The sequence below is a fragment of the Cricetulus griseus genome, assembly GCF_003668045.3.
Source record: "Cricetulus griseus strain 17A/GY chromosome 1 unlocalized genomic scaffold, alternate assembly CriGri-PICRH-1.0 chr1_0, whole genome shotgun sequence".
Lineage (NCBI taxonomy): Eukaryota > Metazoa > Chordata > Mammalia > Rodentia > Cricetidae > Cricetulus > Cricetulus griseus.
Window position 1 is genome coordinate 60,857,882 of NW_023276806.1, and position 24,305 is coordinate 60,882,186.

General features: G+C 46.1%; 1 protein-coding gene across 3 annotated transcripts in view; it reads right to left on the bottom strand.

Annotated features, from left to right (window-relative positions):
• The window catches only part of Ensa (endosulfine alpha), a 37,723-nt gene that overhangs the window by 10,397 nt on the left and 3,021 nt on the right, over positions 1-24,305 (bottom strand). Inside the window, exons 3-4 of one of the 3 annotated variants that reach the window (XM_027393637.2) lie at positions 22,610-22,776; positions 11,468-11,667 (exon numbers count right to left, since the gene is read on the bottom strand). In XM_027393637.2, coding sequence (XP_027249438.1) covers positions 11,562-11,667; positions 22,610-22,776 — 273 coding nt within the window. In that variant the 3' untranslated portion in view covers positions 11,468-11,561. Of the gene's footprint in view, positions 1-11,467; positions 11,668-19,264; positions 19,993-22,609; positions 22,777-24,305 lie in introns of those variants that run through there. The other 2 variants (XM_027393638.2, XR_004771817.1) reach the window with 2 other exon arrangements.

The following is a 24,305-nucleotide window of genomic DNA, read 5'->3' on the forward strand; positions in this document are numbered from 1 at the left end:
TGGTTAAGGGTACTTCCTGCTCCATCCAAAGGACGTGAGTATGGTTTGAAGCACAATGTCTGGTGTCTCCCAACCACCAGCAACTCAAGCTCATGGGATCTGATGCCCTATTCTGGCCTCCACGGGTACAAGCACTCACGTGCACATCCTCAGCACAGACACACATGCAAACACATAATTGAAATAATAAAAATCTTTTTAAAAAGTCAGCTGTTTGGCGGGCATTGGTGGTGCGCGCCTTTAATTCCAGCACTTGGGAGGCAGAGGCAGGCAGATCTCTGTGAGTTCGAGGCCAGCCTGGTCTCCAGAGCGAGTGCCAGGATAGGCTCCAAAGCCACAGAGAAACCCTGTCTCCGAAAACAAAACAAAACAAACAACAACAAAAAAGTCAGCTGTTCTACGGAGAGGGTCTGGTTAGAAGCTGCGTGACAGAGGCCATGCAGCCACGAAGATGGAGTGATTTCTCAACCTTGTTTACGTCATCTGTAGTGACTACACAGAACTCTGATCTCTGATGCCCTACTAGTTCCCAAATTCTCAAAAAACCTGAACTTTCGGATATTCCTTTTTCTCTCTCTTTTATTATATTAGGCAGAGTCTCAATAGTTCAGGCAAGCCTAGAACTCACAATGTAGCTAAACTTCTGAGTTCAGCTGCACCCACCTTCTGAGTGCTGAGACGATAGTGGTGTGCCACCTCCTCCAGGGTATGGTGCAGGAGGCTGAAGCCAGGGCGTTCTGTGTGCTGGGGAAGCAGTCTACCAACAGGGACACATCTCCAGCATGTCCAGCCGGGGCAGTGACCTCGAGACTCATTCATGCCAGGCAAGTACTATGTCACAGAGCCATCAGTGGCTCCCCTGCTCCTGCCCTCTCCTCCCCTCCCCCTCCCTTTTCAGATCTCACCGTATTGCCCAGGTGGACCTCACACTGGGTTCAAGTCATTCCCCTGCCTCTGCCTTCTAAGTAGCTGTCCCACAGGCATGCTCCACCACACCCATCATGGGTATTTCTTGTAAGTTTGGGTCAATAGAAGAGGAAGTGACTCAGAAATCCGATAGAGGAAGCTGGAGAATGACTAAGATTTTCCTAATCATAAAAAGCATTTTGACATGACCCTTAATGTCAAAGACTCATGACAATTGAATTTCGCCAGGACTTTCCTCTACGAAGCTGAGTTAGTATTCACATGGGGTGGCTTTAGTCACAATTTGTCTCTGCCAAAAGAACAAAACAAAACAAAACAAAACCCTCCCTCATAAGTCTGTTGATATTTGAAATCTCTTTCCCTCCAGGTTTTCACGTAGCCCAGACTGCTGCCCTCAGACTCTGTGTAGCCAAGGATGCCTCTGAATTCTTGAGCTTCCTGCTTACACCTCTCAAGTGCTGGGATTACAGGTGTGCAGTACCACGCCCCACTTTGATGTTTGAAGTCCTGTTATCTGACTTTTGGCTCTAGTTAAAAACATAAGCATAGGTCAAAATAGCAGGGTAAGGTCACCTCCCTCCAGCTTGAAGGCTGGAGTTCCGTCTCTGGGACTGAACTGGTGGGGGGAGTGAACTGGCCCCCCACATACACACAACCGTTGCAATGTGCTCCCTGCCCCTGCCAAAATGAATGCATAAAGACGAAAAATAATTTTAAAAGCAAAAGTCATTTTGAAAATAGTAATAATGTCTATTGGTGCATAGACGTGACCCTTCCAGCGTTCAGGAGGCAGAGGTGGGAGAACAGGAAGTTCCAGGCCAGCCTGAGCTAATATTGAAATTTTGTTTCAAATACACAAAAGGATGCTAGTATGTGAACCAAGGAGGGAGTCCAGGAGCGGGGAGAGGAAAGTTGATGTTCTGTGTAAATTCTATTCATCTCAGTCTTTCCCAGCTAAATTTTCTAATAGATTAAACAAGCGTTCACAGAGGCTTCGGCTCTGGCTCAGGTGGTTGAGTGATGGCTTAGCATGCACAAATCCTGCGTTTGTGTTCAAGTACCACACACTCGGCATGGTGGTACACGAGTAATCCTAGCTCTTGAGAAGCAGAGGCAGGTGGACCAGAAATTTAAGGTTATCCTTGGCTACATAGTGAGTTCTAGGCCAGGCAAGAATACATAAGACCATGCCCCTCCCCCCATTTTTTTCTTCTTTTAAAATAATTAGCACCGAGAAACTCTGTCTCAAAAATAAATAAATAGAAATATGTAAATAAAATGATTAGCATAGATTCATTGCACAAAACAACAGTCTCTTTCTGCTTCCACATCAAATATGTGTGTGTGGCTTTAATTCTTGTTTACGGCTGAGTCACCTCCACTCTGTGTATATACACTCCATTCTTTCTGCGCTCACCTGGACTGTTCCCATCCCTGGCGAGTGCTTAGTGCAGCAGGGCATGGTGTCTGGACACCAGCGTGGGTCCCCTGGAGCGGATGCTCAGGAGCATGCAGCTGGGCCACACAGACATTCATTCCTATGCATAGTCTTTCCACCCCGTGCTCCCAGGTGAAACCCACTCTCCAGTCTTGCTTGGAAGGTGAGCGCTGCAGCACCATGTCTGCAGCTAGCATCCTTCTCAGAGAGCTCACACTTTAGTCATTGGAGGTTTTCAAAGGTGAGTGAGCAACACGGGGCATTCCCACAACTGGGGCATTGGTTTAGATCCTGGGACCATGTGGAAGGCTACTGTTTGCAAGACCAGAAACAGTTATTCATGGGCCTTTAGGTCTTTTAAAAAACATATTTTTATTAGCATTAGCATTAGCATATTTCTTTTTTTGGGGGTGGGGAGTCAACAGCCTTACCAGGCCCTGACCTTCGTGACCTGCAATAAAGACAAGAGTGTAACGAGACGGGCACAATAGTGGCATGAGTGATATGTGGTAACCTACCACTTTCTTACTGGATTAAGGCCTCCTTCACAAGAGGAAACTCGTGCCTAGTACTATAAACCTGGCTAAGAACCCATGGTTTGGGAGCTCACAAGCCCCAGGAGTGAACATACAACTATTATTCTGCTAAATGGACATAGTATCAAACTACTCAAAGATTCATGTCTTCATAGCCATAGATACGTGCAGGCAGCTCCCAGACCTCATTAGAGAACTTTGTGCAGTGCATGGTGGTTAATAAATACACAAACTCACAAGTGACCGAAGAGTAGATAATAAGTGACTGTGGAGTTATTAGCCACGAATGGGGACATCTATACCATACCCCCTTCCCAAGGCTTAGGGAAGAGTGTACCGGCCACAGGTTGGGTGGGGGTGGGGACCACCTGGGTGGTCCTCAGGACCACTGCCCTCATGAATGCACATCAGCATGTGGCTGCCTTCATTAAGACCAAGCCAGTTAGGAATCTAGCAAGGATTGGAAAGGTGTTATAATAGGCTCCACCCCTAAACGGAGAGCTACACGGACAACTGCCAGCTTCTTGGGGAGGGAGTGACAGCTTTCTTTAAGTGGTCCTGGTAGGTTGACCATGCTTTGGTGGACAGCCCCACACCCAGGCATAACTGCACAGCACAAAGTAGAGTTGATGGGTTATTTAAAAAATAAAGCAAAAACAGGCATTGGTGGCACATGCCTTTAATCCTAGCACTTGGGAGGCAGAGGCAGGGGGATCTCTATGAGTTCAAGGCCAGCCTGGTCTACAAAGTGAGTTCCAGGACAGCCAGGACTGTTACACAGAGAAACCCTGTCTCGACAAACAGAAGAACAAAAAAGAAAAGAAAAGAAAAAAGAAACAAAAATAAACAGGCCGGAGAGATGGTTCAGTGATCAAGAGCTCTTGCTGCTCTTCCTGAAGACTTGGGTTTGATTCCCAGTACCCACATGTCACTCCAGTTTTAGGAGATCTGGCATCCTCTTCTGGCCTCTCTCGGCACCAGGCACACAAATGGTGCACAAACATGCAGACAAAACAGCCAAGCAATAATATAAAGTGAAATAAAGAGTACACAAAGGAAGGGGGCTAAGGGACATGGATCTAGGAGGAGTTAGGGGAGGGAGCTGGAGTGAATAAGACTGAACTATATTGTATGAAATTCTCAAAGAATTAATTAAAAAGAAAGAGTGAGAATGAAGGCTTGGCAGAGTGGTACATGATTTTAATCAATCACTGGGGAGGCAGAGGTTGGTGGATCTACATAGGCTAGCCTGGTCTACATAGGCTAGCCTGGTCTACATAGGCCAGTCTGGTCTACAGTGCAAGTTCCAGGACAGCCAGGGTTCTGTCTCAAAAAGAAAAAAAAAGTGAGAATGAGACGGGGCGGGGCAGGGGGAGTACCACCATGAGGGGGTGGCATGGGGATGGATCTCTTCAGAGAGGGGCTTTCAGAGTGCCTCCCTAAGCAAAATCCCCCTGAAGTGTCTCCAAACCAAAATCCCCAGAACAAAGGTGAGATCTGAGCTTTTAAAGCCTTTCAGGAAGGGTAGAAAGTTCTGCTTCATGTGATTGGGTTCAGCACAGCAGATACGATGACAAAGGGCGTGGAGGAGCCAGGTGTCCTAAAGCAAGAGCTGGCTCATCACAAGACTGCTCCTTAGTTCCCTGCCCCAGACACAGCTGCAGGAAGCAAGCCCTGGTTCAGGCTGGGGGACTGGCCTAAAGGAACAGCCTCCTGTGCTAACTCCAGGAGTTCAAGGTCATTGCTAGCCACTTGGGGACTTGGGACCAGCCTGAGCTACATGAGAGCCTATCTAAAAAACCAAAAGCTACCAAGAATATAAAACTCAGTCATTTGCGACACAAAATTGCACGTTAGTATTCAGATAGACACTAAAACCCAGGACAGAAGAACCAAAAGTTATAAGGACTTAGGAAGCCACACACAGTAGTTTAATGTTTGGCATTAAAAATTTAGTGTTTGGGAGCTGGTTACTCTTCCAGAGGACCCAGGTTCAAATAGTAGCACCCACTTGGCAGTTCACAACTGTCTGAAACTAAAGTTCCAGTGTATCTTACACCCTCACACAGACACACATGCAGGCAAAATAAATATAAGTTACATAATGCCACATAAAATAATGTGCACATAAAATAAGACTAAATGAATCAACCAAATACCTAGCACTTGGGAGGCAGAGGCTGGTGGATTTCTGAGTTTGAAGCCAGCTTGGTCTATAGAGCTAGTTCCAGGATAGCGAGGCTGTTACACGGGGGAAACCCTGTCTCAACTCCCCCAAACCCCCCAAAAGAAAAACCCAACCAAATAAACAAACAAACCAAAAAAGAATTTAGTGTTTGGAGCTGGAGAGATGGCTCAGTTGTTAAGAGCACTTGTTCTTGTAGAGGACCCAGGTTTGGTTCCCAGCACTCACATGGAGGGTCACAATCTGACTCCTTAGGTACCAGGCACACATGTGCCACACATATATGCCTGCAGGCTAAACACTTACACACATAAAATAAGTAAATATAAAATAAAATCTAAAAAATTAGTGTTTGTTGAATATTGAATAAAAGTTCTCTTCCATTTGTTTTGGTCTGGCTAACATGCTCTTTGTACCTCCTTTTATTATTTTTTTTCTTTAAACTTCTAGTCTGTTTTCTTTTTTTCCAACATCTTCTCAGAGGCGGGACTTAATGCTACCATTCAGCATTCTGAGAGGCAAGCACCAAGGGGCTCCTTGGCTAATACTAAACCAACTTTTGAGTGCGCCCCCTCCCGGCATCCTCCTGTGGTAGCTGGGATTAGTCACACACACCACAGCACCCAACTGGGAGCTGATTATTGCATGTACGTTTGGCTCCAGGCTACGCTTCACTTAGCTCAGGGTGGAAAAGGCTGTTATCGAGGTCTAGAATTTTCCTGTGGCTGAGACGCAGGTCACCAGTGGGCGGGGCCGAGGTCATCAGCGGGCGGGGCCGAGGTCATGGGTGGATTCAGCAGGAGGAAGTTGCAACTTTACTCCCTCAGGTTTCTCAGTTCCACTTGTGTGGAGGCCCTTCCCCAAGTCTGCCCTGCCCCTGGCTTCTCTTCTGCTTGAAATAGTCTTACAAATTTGCGAAAATTTAGGCTAATTTCGCTCAATTTTTTTCCCCATCCCTTGAAGTCTCTGGGCTCGGCATATAGAATTTCCTAGCCACTTGGATTTCCATTCTGATTTTTAAATTTTTTTTTAAGGTGGGTTTTATGTAACCCATGATGACTGAAAGCTGCCATGTGGCTAAAGATGGCCGTGGATTGCTGACCCTTCTCCGTTATCCGTCCTTGTGTGGGATTACAGAAGCGCCAGCCACCCTGTGGCTCTTCCGCATATTGTTATCTGTTGGGTGCCCTGGAGCCTGAACCAAGGGCCTTCCTGGGTAAAGACTCTGCTGATGGCATGTGCAGTCCTGGCCAGAGTCCATCAACCTGGCCAGTATTTAATTAAAACTTGCTTCAGATTTGGCTCAAAATTGTAGAACTGGCTTCACTCAAATTTCAGGATTAGCATATATGTATAAAGTGTCATAACAAAACTATTATGTATCATTAACATGCATTAATAACAACAATGTAATGAGATTAAGATCCTACCTTGAAAACTACTCTATGACCCAGATGACTCCACCAGAGGCCAGAGATTAGCAGGCCGATGTACTTTTTTCTCCTTTTTAGACATAGTATCTATGAATATTTAACTTTTTAAAAAATACTATTTTGTGTGTGAGTGTTTGCATGTCTGTCTGTACACCACATGTGCCTGGTGCCTTAAAACTAGATATAGATGGCTGTGAGCTGTCATGTAGATGCTGGGAATTGAACTTGGGTTCTCTGCAAGAGTCATCTCTCCAGTTCATTAATTCTTCTTAGAAATTGTACTATGCTGGACGGTGGTGTCGCATGCCTTTACTCCCAGCATTTAGGAGGCAGAGGCAGGCAGATCTCCGTGAGTTCAAAGCCAGCCTGGTCTACAGCATGAGTTCCAGGACAGCCAGGACTACACAGAGAAACCCCGTCTCGAAAAACAAAAACAAACTTAAAAAGTGTCTGTGCTAATTTTTTAAATGATTTATTTATTTACTCCATGTGCATTAAGGGTTTTCCCCACATGTATGTCTGTGTGAGGGTGTCAGAGCCCCTAGAACTCGAATACAGACAGTTGTGAGCTGCCATATGGGTGCCGGGAATTGAAACCAATTCTCTGGAAGAACAGCCAGTGCTCTCAACTGCCGAGCCATCTCTCCAGCCCAATTCAACATCTTACTGGTGTTCTTGGGGAACTACCACCAACAAAACTGCTGTGGCTGGAAGCCTGTGTCGGGGCAGTGGAGTGGGGGAGGGGGAAGGTGGGGAGGGAACCATTCAAGGTCAAATTTAAGGAGGTCCAGGTCAGCCTCAGCTTCAGGACACCCCTCCTCAAAATAAACCAAGAAGACTGCATCTTCCAAAAATGACAGAACAACCCTCAGATACACAAATCCTCAGCTTCACAGGCCTTACGTGGGAAGTCCCGGGAAGCTGGGCCTCTCCTGCACCTCATGTTCCCAGCCCATCAGACTCAAATTTCAACACCAGTGGTGATGCTGTCAGGCACTTCCGGGCTACTCACTTCCGTCACTTCTGAATCATTTATTCTTTAACCTGTAAAGGTTTCTGTTGAGCTGTTGATTATGACTTCCTGGGCTTATCTATCTAGAACAGGTGGAGTCTTCAAACCACCGGTCACAAGGAACTTTGCTCCTTTGCTCTCTTGCCAATCCGTTTTTTTGCCCAGGCAGCTGAATACTGCCAGAGAACTAACGCGTTCCTCTCCAGTCTGTCCCTTAGCCCTTGGTTGTTCAGGGAGACCGTCTCCATGTGCAGTCTCAGCCGCCAGAGCACTGACACCATGCTCGCTGTCCTGGCTTCCTCTGTCCTTTTTACCCAGCATCTTTGCTTGGCTCTTTCCCCCATTCGTCTTCTCTTCTGCATCCTTCTCTAGCTGCTTTTTTAAAACTCCCACACAACTTCCACTGCAATTCAACTAGCAACTTGAACATATGACTTTACAGGGCTGGAAGGATGTTAGCTCAGTAGTAACTTGCCTGGATAAGTTCCATCTACAGCCTTCTTTATAAAGAAAATTGTGGTGGCCAGAGAAGGACAGCCATCAACTGCCTACCTCCAATCAAAAACTGCTGTCAGTCCAGACAAGATAAGGGTCACACCGTCTCCTTAAAACTAATTTCTTACTCTGCTGGTTTCCCACCCATACTAAATGGAGCATCTGGAAGAGCCTGGCACACAGTGAGAGCTCAGCAATTGTCTGCAGAGTGCGGCTGTTATGTAACTGAACCACGGGCACCTGGGCTCTCACCCCCACGCTCTCCTTAGAGCCAGGTTTAGAGTTACTATCATTGCAGAATGGGCTTCAATGCCTACTTATCCTTTCCACTCAACCCTTCAAATGTGTCTATCCCCACCCCCTTTATACTAGGCGGGCTTCAAACTTGCTAACAAGTTCAGATTGGCTTTCAGTTTGAGATCTCCTGGTTTCGGCCTCCTGGACTGAGTATCTACTTGATTTGAAACTTCTAGCCTTCCTAAGATCAATTTTAATCGACTGGCAAAGGTGAAGCCTTGCATGTGGTACTGAGTGATACGGGTGATTCAGCAGTTAAGGGAAGAATGTTTGCAGCTGGACATGGTGGGGGGAACATGCTTTTGTACCTAGGTCCTTTTCATCTTTTTAAAGATTTATCTTTATTTTATGTACATTGGTGTTTTGCCTACATGTATGTCTGTGTGAGGGTACCAGATTCCCTGGAACTGGAGTTAAAGACAGTCATGAGCTGCCATGTGGGTGCTGGGAATTGAACCCAGGTCCTCTGGAAGAACATCCAGTACTTTCAACCATTGAGCTTTCTCTGCACCCTGACCCCAATTCACTCTGCAGTTCATGCTATGTAAATTCACTAGCCTCCTACCTCAGTGCCTGGGATTGCAGCCATTGCCACCCCTGCTGGCTCATCTTCAATGCTTTCTTTCAGACAGGGTCTCGGCAGCCCAAGGTGTCCTTGACCTCGTCTTTATTACTTTGAAAATCATTTAAGGGCTGGAGAGATGGCTCAGTGGTTAGAAGAATTTGCTGCTCTTGCAGAGGACCTGAGTTCAGTTTCCAACATGAACATCAGGTGGATGACAGCCACCTTTAGCTCCAGTTGCATCTTCTAGCCTCCTCTAGCCCTGTAATGCATGCTGTATGCATACACAAACACACATAAATTTTAAAAAGCATTTAAAAGCCAGGTGTGGTGGCACACACCTTTAATCCCAGCCCTTGGAAGGCAGAGACAGGTGGATCTCTGTGAGTTCCAGGCCAGCAAGTTTGAGGTTAAAAAACCCAAAAGGTTTTTTGTTTTGTTTTGTTTTGTTTTGTTTGTTGGAGACAGGGTTTCTCTGTGTAGCTTTGGAGCCTATCCTGGCACTTGCTCTGGAGAGCAGGCTGGCCTCAAACTCACAGAGATCAGCCCACCTCTGCCTCCCGAGTGCTGGGATTAAAGGCGTGCGCCACCGATGCCCGGTAAAAGCTGCTTTTCTTAAATTACAACAATGTGTATGGCTAAATTCACTCTACAATAATAAATACAATGAATTGAAATAAACAAAAAGCATTTTAACAACTTGAGCTGAGTGTGAAAGTATTTACTTGTTTTCCCTAATTAGTGCTACAGCTATAAATTTACCAGATGTTTTGGTGAAGGCTGATAACCCTTGGAAGGCAGAGTCAGGAGATCACTACTATTCATGGCCTGCTTGTGGTACATAAGAGACCAACCCCAAAACAGCCAGAGAGGAGCTGGAGACACAGTTCAGTGGAGTACACACTGTTCTTGTAGAAGACAAGTTTATTCTCAGGACCCACATGGGAAGGCTCACAACTGCCAGTGACCCCAGCTCCAGGCGGGTCTGACTCCTCCCCTGCCTGTGCCCCAGCTCCAGGCAGCTTGCATTCACATGCATATACTAACCACTCCCCCATATAATTAACAATTAAAATAAAACAAACAAGCAAACTACATTGCATGGTAAATTCAAAGTGTATGTACTATGTACATATGTACAGAAAGGATTTTCTGGAGCCCAGGTTGGCCTAGAACTAACTGTAGATCAGAGTGGCCTCAAACTTGCAGCAATGCGCCTTCCTCAGTCTCCTGAGTACTGGGATAATAGGTGTATACCACCACACTGGCCTGGATGTTTACCTTTTAAAGAAACTATCACTATTTTTACATTTTCCAAAGTTCTGAGTAGGAATATATATTTTTTTTGGGGGGGGGGTGTTCCAGGCAGGTTTCCCTGTGGCTTTGGAGACTATGCTGGAACTAGCTCTTATAATAAGACCAGGCTGCTCTTGAACTCACAGAGATCCTCCTGCCTCTGCCTCCCAAGGGCTGGGACTAAAGGCATGCACTACCACTACCTGGCTAAAAATATATTTTTATAAAATACATACAAATATAAGAATATATAAAAATAAGTGGTGGTGGGTTACAGAGCCAGGCTCAGTGGTTAAGGACACTGACAGCTTTTCCAAAGGTCCTGCGTTCAATTCCCAGCACCCACATGGTGGCTCACAACCATCTGTAATGAGATCTGGTGCCCTTTTCTGGCCTGCAGATGTACATACAGGCAGAATACTGTATACACAATAAATAAATAAATAAATCTTTGAAGGCACACACCCTTGATCCCACACTTGGGAGGCAGAGGCAGGTGGATCTCTTTGAGTTCAAGGCCAGCCTGGTCTACAGAGCAAGTTCCAGGACAGCCATGGCTACACAGAGAAACCCAGGCTTGAAAAACCAAATAAAAAAAAGAAATAGAAATCTGAGCCAGGTGTGCTGGTGCACACATTTAATTCTAGCATTTGGGAGTCAGGCAGGTGGATCTCCATGAGTTTGAGCCTAGCAGGGTTTACAGAGCGAGCTCCAGGGCACACGGAATCAAACCCAGGGGCTGGTACATATTACCCAAGTGCTTGTTGTTGAGCTAAATCCCTAACTCCCTTGCTATGCAGCCCAGGCTAACTCTTAACTCTATCATTCTATCTCACCTTTGAAAGTACTGGGATTCCACATGTGAACACATATGAACCGCCATGCCTAGGTCCTCCAATTTTTTCTTCTTTTTTTGAGACAGTGTCTCATGTGTCCCAGGCCTGCCCTGAACTTCTGATCCTCTGTTTCTGCCTCCCAAATGCTGGGATTATAGTCATGTACCATCACACAGAGCTTTATATGGTATTGGAGACTGAGTCTAGAGCTTGTGTACTCTAGACACACACTCTACCAGGTAAGCTGTATTTTCAACAGTTTCATTATGTAGCCCAGGCTGGCTTTGAACTCATAGTGATCCACCTGCCTCTGCCTCCCAAGTGCTGGGGTAAAGGTGTGCAACACTACCGCCCGGCCAGGCTGGCTTCTTTAAGACAACTTTTAAGTTTTCTTTATTTAAAAGATCTTTTATTCTATGTAGGTGTGCATGTGTGTATGTGCCCTCAGGAGGTCAGGGAAGTCACATCTCTGGGACTAGAGTGACAGGCAGTTGTAAGTTTCCTGGAACCAAACTCAGGTCCTCTGCAAGAACAGCCAGGGCCATTACCCTGAGCCTCTCTCCAGCCCTGCGAAGCTGATGCTCTGGTTTCGGCCTCCATGCCCGTGTGCCACATCTGGCTCAAAATCTTCAGATAGCTTCTTAGTGCTTCTAGGGTAAAGTTCAAAGGGCCATTTATGATCCATCTCTTGCTTCCTTCTTCCCATCTCTAGCCTCACCCTTGTATGAATTATTTTTAGTTTGCAGAAGGTAGTATCTCTGAATCATTTTACATTGTCCCTCCTTGATGACTTTCCCAGTCTAATGTCTACATAAAAATTCTACCCCACCATTACATCTCATCTTAGAAAACCATTTTTAAGACAGATCTCATGTAGTCTAAGCCGTTCTTGAACTTGAACCCCCTGTGTAGCCAAGGGGGAACTGGAACTTGTGAGATCAGACTCAGGGCCTGTGCTGAGAAGCACTCACTCACTGAGTGACATCACCAGCTACAATAGGCCTTGTGTGAGAGGATGTTCCTGATCCAGAAGTGGAGGTGAACACCTGTAAGCTCAGGACCAGGAAGCAGAGACAGGAAGAAGACTTAGGAGCTCAGAGCCAGCCAGGACCAGCCAAGGCCAGCCAGTGAGCTCTTGGTGAGCGTGCAGTCACATTTTTGTGTACCCCTCCATCCTGTGACCCCCCCATGACTAATCTTACCTCACCTAATGTGTGCTGACACGTACAGAGATCCCTCAAAGTGTGACACTTTGACTGCAACCTCCATGAATACCTTCTCCTCACCTCATCTCCTGTTCATTCTTCAAGTGGCTCCAATGCTCTCTTCCAAGAAGCTCTGCTGGTCTAGTCTCCCCTCCCACTCAGCACTACTAGTCCTCTTGGCTCATGACATACAGTCATAGGCAGGCCAAATCTTCATTGCCTCAGTTCTTCAACTTTTAAGTTCCTATCCTGTATATAGTTTGAGCCTGGAAGCTCAGCACTTGGCCCGAAGTGCTTAAAGACCTGCTTTTTAAAAACCATTTTTCTGCCTTTCTCAGATTGAGAGGGCGCCTGCCTCTACATGTGCTCAGAGCAAGCTGTTTTATTTCAAATTTAGCATGGAAGCTCTGTGTTCTTTTTTTATTCATGTGTACATGGTGCACGCGAATGTGGAGGCAAGAGCAGGGTGCTGGGTGTCTTCTTCTTTCATTCTCTGCCTTATTGGGCCAACATGGGGTCTCTCACTGAAACAGTGGGTTGTATTTCTGCTCAGCTGGCTGGCCAGTGAGTTCCTGCGGACTGCCAATTTCAGCCCTCCAATGCTGAAGCACAGCCTTGCCTGGGGATTTGAACTCAGGTTCTCATGCTTGCAGAACAAGGGTTCTTAACCACTGCGCATCTCTCCAGTCCAGAATCCCTGCATTTATTCTACCTTCCTACCCACTTACTTACCTACCTATGTGTATACGGTACTGGAGATTGAACCTAGGACTCCGTGTATGCTAGAATAGTGCTTTACCACTGAGCTATATCCCCAGCTTAGCTCTGTCTATTTATTTCCCATAGACAGGGAACCCCTTGAGGACCGAGCCATATTTGTACACTGCTGTGGCCTTTGAAGGGTCTCACGTGCTTTGCACTCCGTATGGTAGATACGCACATCACTACACATAAGTGAGGCAGTTTAAGAAACTTGCCTAGAGTAGCATAAAACAAAACAACAAAAACTAAAAGATTGGGCTGGTGGATGAGCCTTACTACCTAAGCTTGATCCCTGGTGTTCACAAGGTAGAGGGGAAACCAACTCCCAAATGTTGTTCTCTGACCTCCATACACATGCTGTGGTACTTATATACACACACACTCCACACACAAATAAATAAAATGTAAACAAAATCAGGCTTCATTCCCAGCACCCACTAGGTGGCTGGCTCATAATGAGCTGTAACTTCAGTTTCAGGAACTCTAATGCCCTTTTCTGACCCCCTCCCAGTCATCTGGCAAAAAGGTGGTGCATGTATATACGTGCAGGTAAAACACTCATGCACATAAAAATAAATATGTTATTAAATTTAAAAAATCCAGCTAGGGGGCTGGAGAGATGGCTCAGCCGTTAAGAGCACTGACTGCTCTTCCAGAGGTCCTGAGTTCAATTCCCGGCAACCACATGGTGGCTCACAACCACCTTGAATGAGATCTGGTGCCCTCTGCTGGCATCAGGCAGAAGACTGTATACATAATAAATAAATAAAATCTTTTTTTTTTTTTTTTTTTTTTTTTTTTTTTTTTTTTTTTTCCGAGACAGGGTTTCTCTGCAGCTTTGGAGGCTGTCCTGGAACTAGCTCTTGTAGACCAGAGTTGGTCTCGAACTCACAGAGATCCACCTGCCTCTGCCTCCCTAGTGCTGGGATTAAAGGCGTGCCACCAACGCCCGGCAATAAATAAAATCTTTAAAAAAAAAAAAGTTAAAAAAATCCAGCTAGGCACATGGTGCATAAAGTGTTTGCTACTCAAGCATGGGGACCAGAGTTGGATTCCCAGCACCCATGTAAATGCTGGGTGTGGTGGCATGTGCCTGAGTGACAGAGATGATGCCTGAGGTTGTCCTATGCACCCCCTCCACACACATGCACACCTGCAGTCACACATCACCTCTGCCCCCAAATCAAAATATCAAAACCAGGGTTAAAACTAAGCCGTCATGCTGCCATTAAATCCATTCTTTAGCCAGGCACAATGGCACATGCCTATTAATCTCAGCAGTTGGGAGGCAGAGGTTCTGGAAAGTTCAAGGCCAACCTGTTCTACCTAACAAATTCCAGACCAGCTAAGCAGAAAGGGAACCAACTCCCACAGCCTATCCCTGACCTCTGGTAGTGTAGAGTGGCACTTGCCTCCTCCCACCAACCCCCACTAAATAAATAAAATGTAATAACAATAATAAAAACTTATTATTGTTATAATATTGTTATTGTTATTATTATTATGGGGGCGGATCCAATTGCAACTGACCTCTGCCCTCCACTTGCACACACACACACACACACACACACACACACACACACACACAGGTGAGTGCATCTTGATGAAATGAACAAAAAATAAATTCCTGTTCCACAATTTGGCATAAACCCATCTAAAACAGACAGGAGCAGCCCCCTGCTTGAAATCCCCTTGGTGGCTCCTATACCTGCCACACATATCACCCTCTGGGAGCCGACAGCTCCTTTATAGCCCGGTCTGGCCCAGAGTCTGCAGAGTTGCTTGGTTCTGTCCCTGCCATTGCACCCTTCCAGGGTTGCGCCTCTGCCAGTGTCTTCCTCATCCTGGTCTCCTGAAGCTGTTCTCTGTCAGAAGTTCGTCACGAAGTCTTTGCTCCCTCTGCTGTTACCTCAGTGCGTTCTACCTCTACTCTCAGACCCATGTGCCAGGAGCTCACACATGACCAGTTTCCCCTTTTCCCTTTATACATCTATGTAGACCAGGCCGATCTCAAACTTGTGGTGATCCTCCTGCCTCTGTGACTGTGTGCTAGGATACAAACATTTGCCACCACACACAGTTCATTTGGAGAGTCTTAATACATCGTAGCTAGCCTGGAACTTTCAATCCTCCTGCCTCAGCCTCCCAAGCACTAGAATTGCAAGTATGCACCACCATGCCTGTATCCCCCATTCCTCTTTGTCTATAGTGTTTTGCCTGTACATATGTATGTGAATTGTATGTGTGCCTGATCCCTATAGAAGCCAGAAAACGGTGTAGGATCCCCTGGAACTGGAATTACAGACCAGGGCAGGAGATGTTCCCAAACAAGGCAAAACAGAAGAACCTACATTACAGAGCTGAGGATTGAATAAGTTGATCCTATTTATCTGTTTAGCACGGCGCTTGACAACACTGCTCAAACTATTTGGGAAACTGTTGTGTAACAGGATATATATATATATATATATATATATATATATATATATATTTAACAATGTAAAGATGTGTTTCAATTGTTTATGCTGGATTTGTTTAACTATGTGTTGCTGTTTTACCTTGCCTTCCTAAAACACCTGATTGGTCTAATAAAAAACTGAATGGCCAATAGCTAGGCAGAAGAGGAGTAGGCAAGGCTGGAGGGCAGAGAGCAAAGGGGAGCCAGCCAGCCAGCTAGAGATGGGGAGCAGCCAGCTAGGAAGCAGGAAAGGAAAGCAGGATGGACAATACTCAGATGAGGTAAATGTGCCTTGAGGCACACAGATTAATAGAAATGGGTTAATTTAAGTTGAGAGAGAGAGAGAGAGAGAGAGAGAGAGCTAGAAACAAGTCTAAGCCAAGGCTGAACATTCATAATAGTTAAGTCTCCATGTAACAATTTGGGAGCTGGTGGTCCAAGAAAGCCTGCTTCAGGAATTTTTTTTGTTTTCTATCCCCACATAGATGGACCATGACTGCTAGAATGTGATGCTACCATGGCATTTATTCCCTTGCAATTTCCCTATCAGCGTCATCTCATTGAGAGCAGTGGCATGGATCATCCACCTTATGTTTTAGCATGGTACCTGGCATATTCTCAACACTTAGTAAATGGCCACTGAGCTGGACCGATGAAACCCTCCCTCCCTTTCAAGGCTCAAGCTTGTATGCCAGCACGCATGTTCAGCTGGATGTTCTCTCCTGGGGGCTGAACTGCCTAGTCCCCTGCCTGGCCTTATGCACAGGGACCCCGGTGAGCTTATGCTGCCTTCTCGAGTTTTCCGTCCCGTTGTTGGATCATAAGCATGGCAGCATCTTATTGTAGAGACCTCTCCTCCACCTTCTGGTTTCCTCCAGGGCAGTCATAAGAGCTGCATGAGCAGGTGCAGTTTGCTATGCAGTCCTGGCTGGCCTAGAACTAGCTACATAGACCATCCTTACCTGTGCCTTTGAGAACTGGCATGTGGCTGGCCTTTAATTTCTCATTTTCTAGATCTACCTCCTCAGTACTAAGATTTTGTGTGTACCATTACTTTTTTTGGGTGGTGGTGGCCTATGTAGCCCAGGCTAGCCTTGAACTTGTGGCAATCCTCTTGCCTCAGTCTCTTGACTACTAGGGTTACAGGTGTGTGCCACCTTGTTAGGCATCTATTTTTTCTATGTGTAGGAACACTAAAGTCAATACTGGTGGATTAGTGACTTGATTCCTGCCACTGCACATACAAAGGTTCAGGTGACAGACAGGTCTGTTGTCACAATCATCACAACCTTCACCCAATTCTTGTGTGATAAAAACTTCAGAAAACTGGCTGAATCAGCAGAGCCAAGTGCAGGTGTGGCAGTCTGCTTTCAACCTCAGCACACAGGAAGAGGCAGGAGCCAAGTTTGGGGCCAGCCCAGGTTACATAAGGAAAGTATTTGAGAAAAATGTTGGTTACAGAATTTGTTTACTTTGTTTGCTTGAGTCCTTGCATGAATAAAGAATAGATGGTAATAATTAAGATATTTGTGATAGAGTCTCACTGGCAGTCTTGGAACTATGTGGAACAGGCTGACCTTGAACTCAGAGGTCTACCTGCCTCTACCTCCCCAGGGAAGGGTTAAAAGCCCACACAACCACTTCAGACTCTATTTTTCATTCATTTATTTAGAGACAGGAGTCACTATGTATCCCTTGGCTGGTCTCAAACTCGTAAGAGATCCATCTGTCTCTGTTTCCAAAGGGCCGAGATTAAAGGTGTGTGCCACCACCATGCCAAAGTCCAGCCCTATTTTAAAACAATTTTATTACATGTATGTGCTTGTACTCTGAGGAGTCAGGTCTCTGCCCCCACCTTTCTGTGAGTTCTGGGAGTTCACCAGGTTGTTAGGCTTGTGCAGCAAGTGCATTACCTACAGAGCAATTTTGTTTGTTTTTTTTTTTTTTTTTTTTTTTTTTGTAGTCAGGTTTTCACTGTGTAGCCCCAACAGTTCTGGAACGCACTATGTCGACCAGTCTGGCTTTGAACTCAGATCGATCTGCCTGCCTCTGTCTCCGGGAGTGCTGGGATTAAAGGTGCGTGCTATCATTGCCCTGCTCCAAATAGCAAATTTTAAAACTGATATGTAAGTATCCAAAACCATTTCTTAGTACCCAGAGATGCTTGTAATGCTTGCATTACAATGCTTGTAACTAAGGTCCAGGGACTCCTGGACAGCAGGGAGGTTATACCACCACAGTTAGATACTAAAAAACACCAGCTCTTCCTTGGCCTGCTGCTTTCCAAGCAACTTATTTCCATACCTCAACTTCCTCACTTGTATGGAAATGAACCTGCACTGTCTGGATGCTCTGACACTGCTTTCCCACGCCTCAGACACACACATTTGGTGGACATTGGGAAAAGGCTTGGAACTAAGAGATGTCATGGTCTCCATGCAATAGCACCATTGCTTACACCAGGAATACACAGCTTTCAGTTTATTCCTGTCAAAGTACTGAATTTTTTTTTAATTGTTTCAGGTACACAATAAACTTTTTTTGCATGTGTTTTTGTTGTTGGGTGTACACGTCATCCTGCATGTGACAGTGCCCTCTATTGGGTGCTAGAATAGGTTCTCATCCCTGTTGTGGGTTCCAGGAATCAAACTCAGGCTTGGCTGCAAGTGCCCTTAACCAACTGGTTTTTGCTTTGAGACAGAGTCCTCTCACATGTCCTTGACATGCGACTCTTTGCATCTACTTCTGGAGTACTAGGTTTACAAGTAAGCACCACCAAGTCCAGGTGGAGGTTGACCAGTTGGCCTCTTGCAAACCCGATCGATCGATCGATCGAAAGAGGGAATGAACATCTGGGAGAGCATGATGAAGATCCATGTGTGGCTTAGCAGTCAAATGCATGTACTTGCACTGCTCAACTTTGTTTTTTTGGTTTTTTTTTTTTTTTTTTTTTTTTTTTTTTTTTTTTTTTTTTCAAAATAGGGCTTTATGTTTATGCAGCTGATGATGACCTTGGGACTCCTGATCCCCCTGCCTGTCTCCCAAGGGCTGGGATCCAGGCGTGCGCCAGTGCACCAGCTCAGCACACTTCTTTTTAATGCTCTTTCATTCAACCGGGCTCACTGTTCAGCAGCGCAAACTTTTAGGATGCCTCCCAATCCCCTGGCTGAGTCAGAAGAGAAAGCCAGAGCATCTCAAGCAGTTACAAATTTACCTGGAAAGCTCAACTAAGAAAAACAATGTCATGGATACTGAGAGCAAGGTCTCTTTCCTAGTGGACCCATTCCCAGCCCAGAAAACTGGTGATTTCACTCAGCTGTCTCCTGCACTTCCCTTTAGTGGCTTTCAGTGGCAGGAATTGAGGAGGGCAGGCTAGGACATCATGTGGGGATGGGTCACTTGCCTTCTGCTGGCCAGGACAGAAAGGCCAGCTTCTTTTGCTTATTACTAAGAACTTGCATTTCTTCCACAGACACAGAACTCTGGAATAGAAACTGAAGGGGAAAAGAAGAATGGGGCCCCATTTCTGCTGAGTCTGGACTCAGCTTTGGGTAATACACCATTTAATCACGTACCCCGAACCTCTCATTTTATAGGGTGCTGCAACTTCTGTATTAGCTACAGAGATGGTCAGTGGCTAGCAAAGGCCTGGTCTGTGCACCAACATTCTGGCTCCCTCTCCCAAGTGACAATCAGGAGCGCAGACTGTCTACTCCGAGAGAGCCCTGTGTTCTTGCAAACTCAGGGACCACACCCATCTCCCCCCTCAATCACATCTTCACCCCCCGAACCCCAATAAAACACACCAACTGCTTCAGAGTATTTCTGGGTTTGGTTTTTTCCATGGGTGTTTTTTTTTTTTTTGTTGTTGTTGTTCTTATTTTATTTTAAATACTGAAAAAATTCCCCAGGGTTCTGTGGGGCTCCCCACTCACTGCCCTTCTCCCCATAGCAAACCTATTTCAAGGACAGCACTTTTCTTAAAGGAACAATTCACACTGAAACCTCAGCTTGCTCTGCAGAACCAGAGAAATTGCGTCTACTGTGATGAGCACAACTCCTTTTTCCTGACTCCAGGTCACTAGCCACATTCAAATACTGCCATCTCTCTTCAGAGTTGAACTCAAGCCCTTGTCATTGGTCTGTGAAAATCTCTTCACCTTACCTCCATCCCAAACCTGTGGCTAAGGAGAATGATAGGAAATTGTCTTTTTTTACCAGCTACAAACCCGAGACATTTCCCCCACATCTTTCACTCCACCCCCTCAACCCCACCCTTGAGATTTCAATGAAATTTCTCTCAACAGTTATTTGGAAAAAAAAGGTAAAACAAACAAACAAAAAAAAGTTCAAGGTCTTGGTGCTCAGCCCAGTGGCTCCATGTGCTGGGACACCAGTGGGCAGGGGTCTCTGCCTCTTTAGCCTGCACCTGGGCCACCTCCTGACCCCTGGCTGCAAAAGCAGGGAGGGGCAGGAGCCAGCACAGGACCCCAAGAGGGCAGCGTCTCACGATCTGGTGGAGCCCCAGGCAGCATCATTCAACTTGGCCACTGTGGATGAACACAAAAAGAAACAAAAAACAAACAAACAAAAAGACACTGTCAAGTAAAAAGGGGAAACCCTCTTGATTTCCATCCCAGTGTCGACCCCACAGTTTCTCCAAGTACTTCATTAGGCTACCTGACATATACCTGCATATTAATCATAAGGAACTGTCTTTTCCTATCCATAAACAGAATGCTTTCTGTCTTTTTGACATACTCATGGAAACCAGAAAAACAAGGGGGAGGATGCCTGTCTCAGAGGCCATGCCAACACAGCCACTGGCAACGGTGGAGAGGGAAGCACAGCAGTGAGGTGGTGACTGGCAGACCACACACTTGTCGAGAGGAACTAAACAGCAATGACCGTTCTTCCTCAGAATATGGAAGAGTGAGAGTGATAGTCTGATTTTGATCCCCCCCCCATGTGCACTCACGAGTGGGTGTCTGCGTGTGTGTACCCACTAGCTACTGTGTATATTACTGGAGGCTGAAACTAGGGTCTCCTGTGTGACAGGAAAGCACTGTGCATCTGAACTATATTCTCTAGCCCTTTCTTGGCTTTTTTATTTTGAGACAGGGTCTTATTAAATTCTCAAGGCCAGCTCTGAACTCAACTCTGTAGCTCAGGCTAGCCTTGAAGTACCAAATTCTCATGCCTCAGCCTTCTGAACAGCTGGGATTACAAGCTAGCTTGATTTCCCTATTCCTCCTGTGCCTTCCTAAAAACCAGACTCACCGTGAACACCAACCTTGAAGACACAAAACTGACCAATAGAGAAGGCAGCTCAGACAGAAGAGAAAAAGGTACAGAATTCGAGAAGATCGGAGATGAAGAAAACGTACAAAATTATATATATATTTATATATATAATAACATGACATATCTATGTACAACATGGCTGGGACACTGAAGAAACTATACAATGATGTTCAGCATTGTCCCCTCCCCACATGGACTTTAGCTTGAGGATGACAGCATGAGAAAATGGAGCAAAAAACACAAAAATTATATACAATTACAAATGAGAGTCAAGGAGTTTAGGGGCCAGGGAGACCAGGGATCCTGCTCTCTCCACTCCTTCCTCACCAACCTGCTCCTATCCAATCTGAATGAGAGTCAGAGACCAGTGCGGCCAGTCAGGAGGACAGCATATTTACATGCTCTTCCCTGACACACACAGCAACAAACTCGCCAGACATTCTACGGAAACACTGGAATCTGTAAAGGGGAGACTGACTGCATCTTCTGCTCTTTTAGCAGTTCTCACTCAGGTCCTCTCGATAACAAGCAGGTGGTATTCAGTAAGATCCAGGCCAAACTAGTGATGACACAGCAAGACAGGCTGCTGCCTCCCCTCCCCACACCCTCTCTCCAGCCTCCACCAGTGAATCATCTGCTAAGGACCAGCTGCTCCAGCTGGTAGGAGCACTAACTCCTGGGGGCCAACTCTGTTCATCCCTTCCTCCTCCATGCCTTACATACACCTAGCATCTGATTATGTCTTAAGCAAGAATGCCACATGACTGAGCCTATTTCCTCAGGCCCATCCAATCTGCTGCCAGAGCAGCTTTGTAGCAGCTAGGGTCAACTGTAGACCCAGGAAAACGGGTAGAGTCAAAAAACTTCCAAGGCTAGCTTCTTCAGGTTTGTTCTCTCTCCCCATCCTCTCTCAAGAAGGCTATGAAACCTATGAGATTCTGAAGGATGGCCCTTAAATCTCAAACTTTCTCTCTTCCCACATAGCATCCCTCCTGCCTCCTGTATTTCTGGCTTTGCAGAGCTGAGGCCTGGCAATGGGCCTGCCTCAGTTTTGGTTTTATGATGAGCAGCAGTTGCGGCAGGTGTGGGATTTTAGAGTCAGAATTAGCCTACATGTTCCCTTCTCTTTAGAGATGAGGAACACAATCCGGAGAGGCCACATGACCCAGCCAAGCTCACAGACCAGTGCTGCTGCGCATGGGCAGAACTGCAGCCCAGGTATTTCGACTCCTAAACTCTTCCCACTACCCCATAATACTTTCTAAAGCAACATGCTGGAAGAGAAAAGACACCAATGTTTTATGAGTAACTTTCATCAAACTTTACATTCCTTGAGAAGCAGGGCAATAGCTGGAGGGACACAGCAGAGGTTAGGTGGGCACTGTGGTTTTAGGCAAGCAAATCCCTTCTCCTCTTTGAAGTTTCTCTAAACACCCACGATGGGAACACGAAGCACAGAGCCTAAGGGACAACACACTTAGAAGCACAGAGAGCGTCTCCTTCACTCTACCTTTCCAACACGTCAGCTCAGCCTTGGGACACTGAACCTACCACACCGCTCTAGACTCAGCCTGTCCAAGGACTTGCTCCTCCCAAAGGAGGCCTCACATTTCTCAGCACAGAAATAGCTGCAGTGCTATACAGTCTTCTCTTTCCTACTTTTGGGTCTCTACTGGGCTACAGTGAGGGTGTAGAAGTTTCAAATTACCCAAAGAAATGAACTCAGAGCCCCTCCTCAACCTAAGCCCCCAGCAGAATGTCTTCCCTGGATGGCAAGCTGAGCTCTGACTAGGTGCCCATTCCCTGCCTATTGTATATAAAGGTCCAGTGGGTGAGGAAGGGGAAGAGAGGGGCCCAGGTTACCCCGCAAGCTTGCTGGTGACGAGCGAGGACTTTCTCTGGGGCAGGTCCTGTGGGGTGGGGATGTGGTCACCGGTCACCAGGTTCTTGTCTGGTCCTGCACTCGGCAGCTGTTTGTTCTTCATCTTGGCTTTGGCCATGTTGTAGTCTCCTGAGTCAAAGTACTTTTGCTAAGAGACAAGAGGGAGGTTGAGATGAATGTGTAACTCTGGTGTTCTTCACAAACAGAAACTCAGGTCTGGCATCAGCAAGGCTCTCATGCAACCCAGCTGTCTAAGTTCTTCATGCACACTGTCCACAATACTCACGTGGACTGACATCTCCTAGCACGTTCTGACCTTTTCCTACAAGAAACACATACCTTTGCAGCTTAAGGGGCAGTTCTGTTCCTGAACCTGGTTGACAGCTCCTATCCTTTTGTACCTTACTGGGCAAAGGGTGGTTCAATCAGAACCACTTACTTCATTCACAACAGTTTCATGAGGACCTTACTTAGGTGGCAAAGGGAACAAGTAACTAAGATTCAAAGAAGGGTCAATCTGGGGCTACCTGCAACCAGAGCCAGTCAAAAACCAGCTTTCAGAGTTAGAAATGATTCTCCCAGACCAGGAATAGGAACTGGGCTTGCTCATGAGGCAGTGTGCTTTCCGGACTCGCACCACTCCCACACATGTCCCATGGTGAGACAGTCTGCCTACGCCTGGCTTGCCTGAGGAAGATAAGATGTAAATCAGCACCACACCATCATCTGTGACTAAGACAGAGCTCCTGGGATTCTCCAGAGGAAGCCACGTCCCTCTCCATCCCATCCATACACCCCAGCTCAATCCCTGTAGTCTGCCTGTCAGTTGTGGTAGAGAGACACCTGATCAAGAGGTAGATGGGAAGGCCATTCTGGTTGGTTTGTTAAATAAACTGTTGTGATCTTACAGGTTGAACCCAGGCTGAACAAGGGCATTCCCCTGGGGTACATATCTTATCATTCTGTACATGAAAAAGAACTGTGTGTTTCTTATTTTTATTTTATTTTTTGAAGACGGGTCACACTATGTAGCCTCAGCTGTCCTAGAACTTACAATTAGATCAGGCTGGCCTCAATCTCACAAAGATCTGCCTGTCTCTACTTATCCAGTGTTGGGATTAAAGGCAAGTACTTTTTTTTATTTCTAAACATTAAAAAAAATTATTTATGCATGTACACTTGTCCATGGAAGCCAGAGAGGGGGTCAGATTGTCCTGGAGTTGAAGTCACAGGCAATTGTCAACTGCCTGACATGGGTGCTGGGAATGAAGCTTTGGCTCTCTAACTGCTCACCCAGCCCGGGTTTTTGTTTTGTTTTTTAAGACAGGGTTTTTCTGTAGCTTTGGAGCCTGTCCTGGAACTCACTCTGTAGACCTGCCTGGCCTCAGACTCAGAGGTCCGCCTGCCTCTACCTCCTGAGTGCTGGGATTAAAGATGTGTGCTACCACCTCCTGGCTGGCCCTCTTTTTCTCTTCTTTTTAAAGGCAGGGTCTCATTTTAGCCTAGGCTGTCCTGAAACTTACCATGTAGACCATGCTGCTCTTGAATTTTTGGTAATCTTCCTGCTTCAGCTTAGGTACTGAGATCATACCCAGCTAATGTAAGTTTCTTGGGAGTATAGTTAATGTCTAATGCTAGTATCAATAGTCTGAAGAAACCTACTGCTCAAGTTGAAGA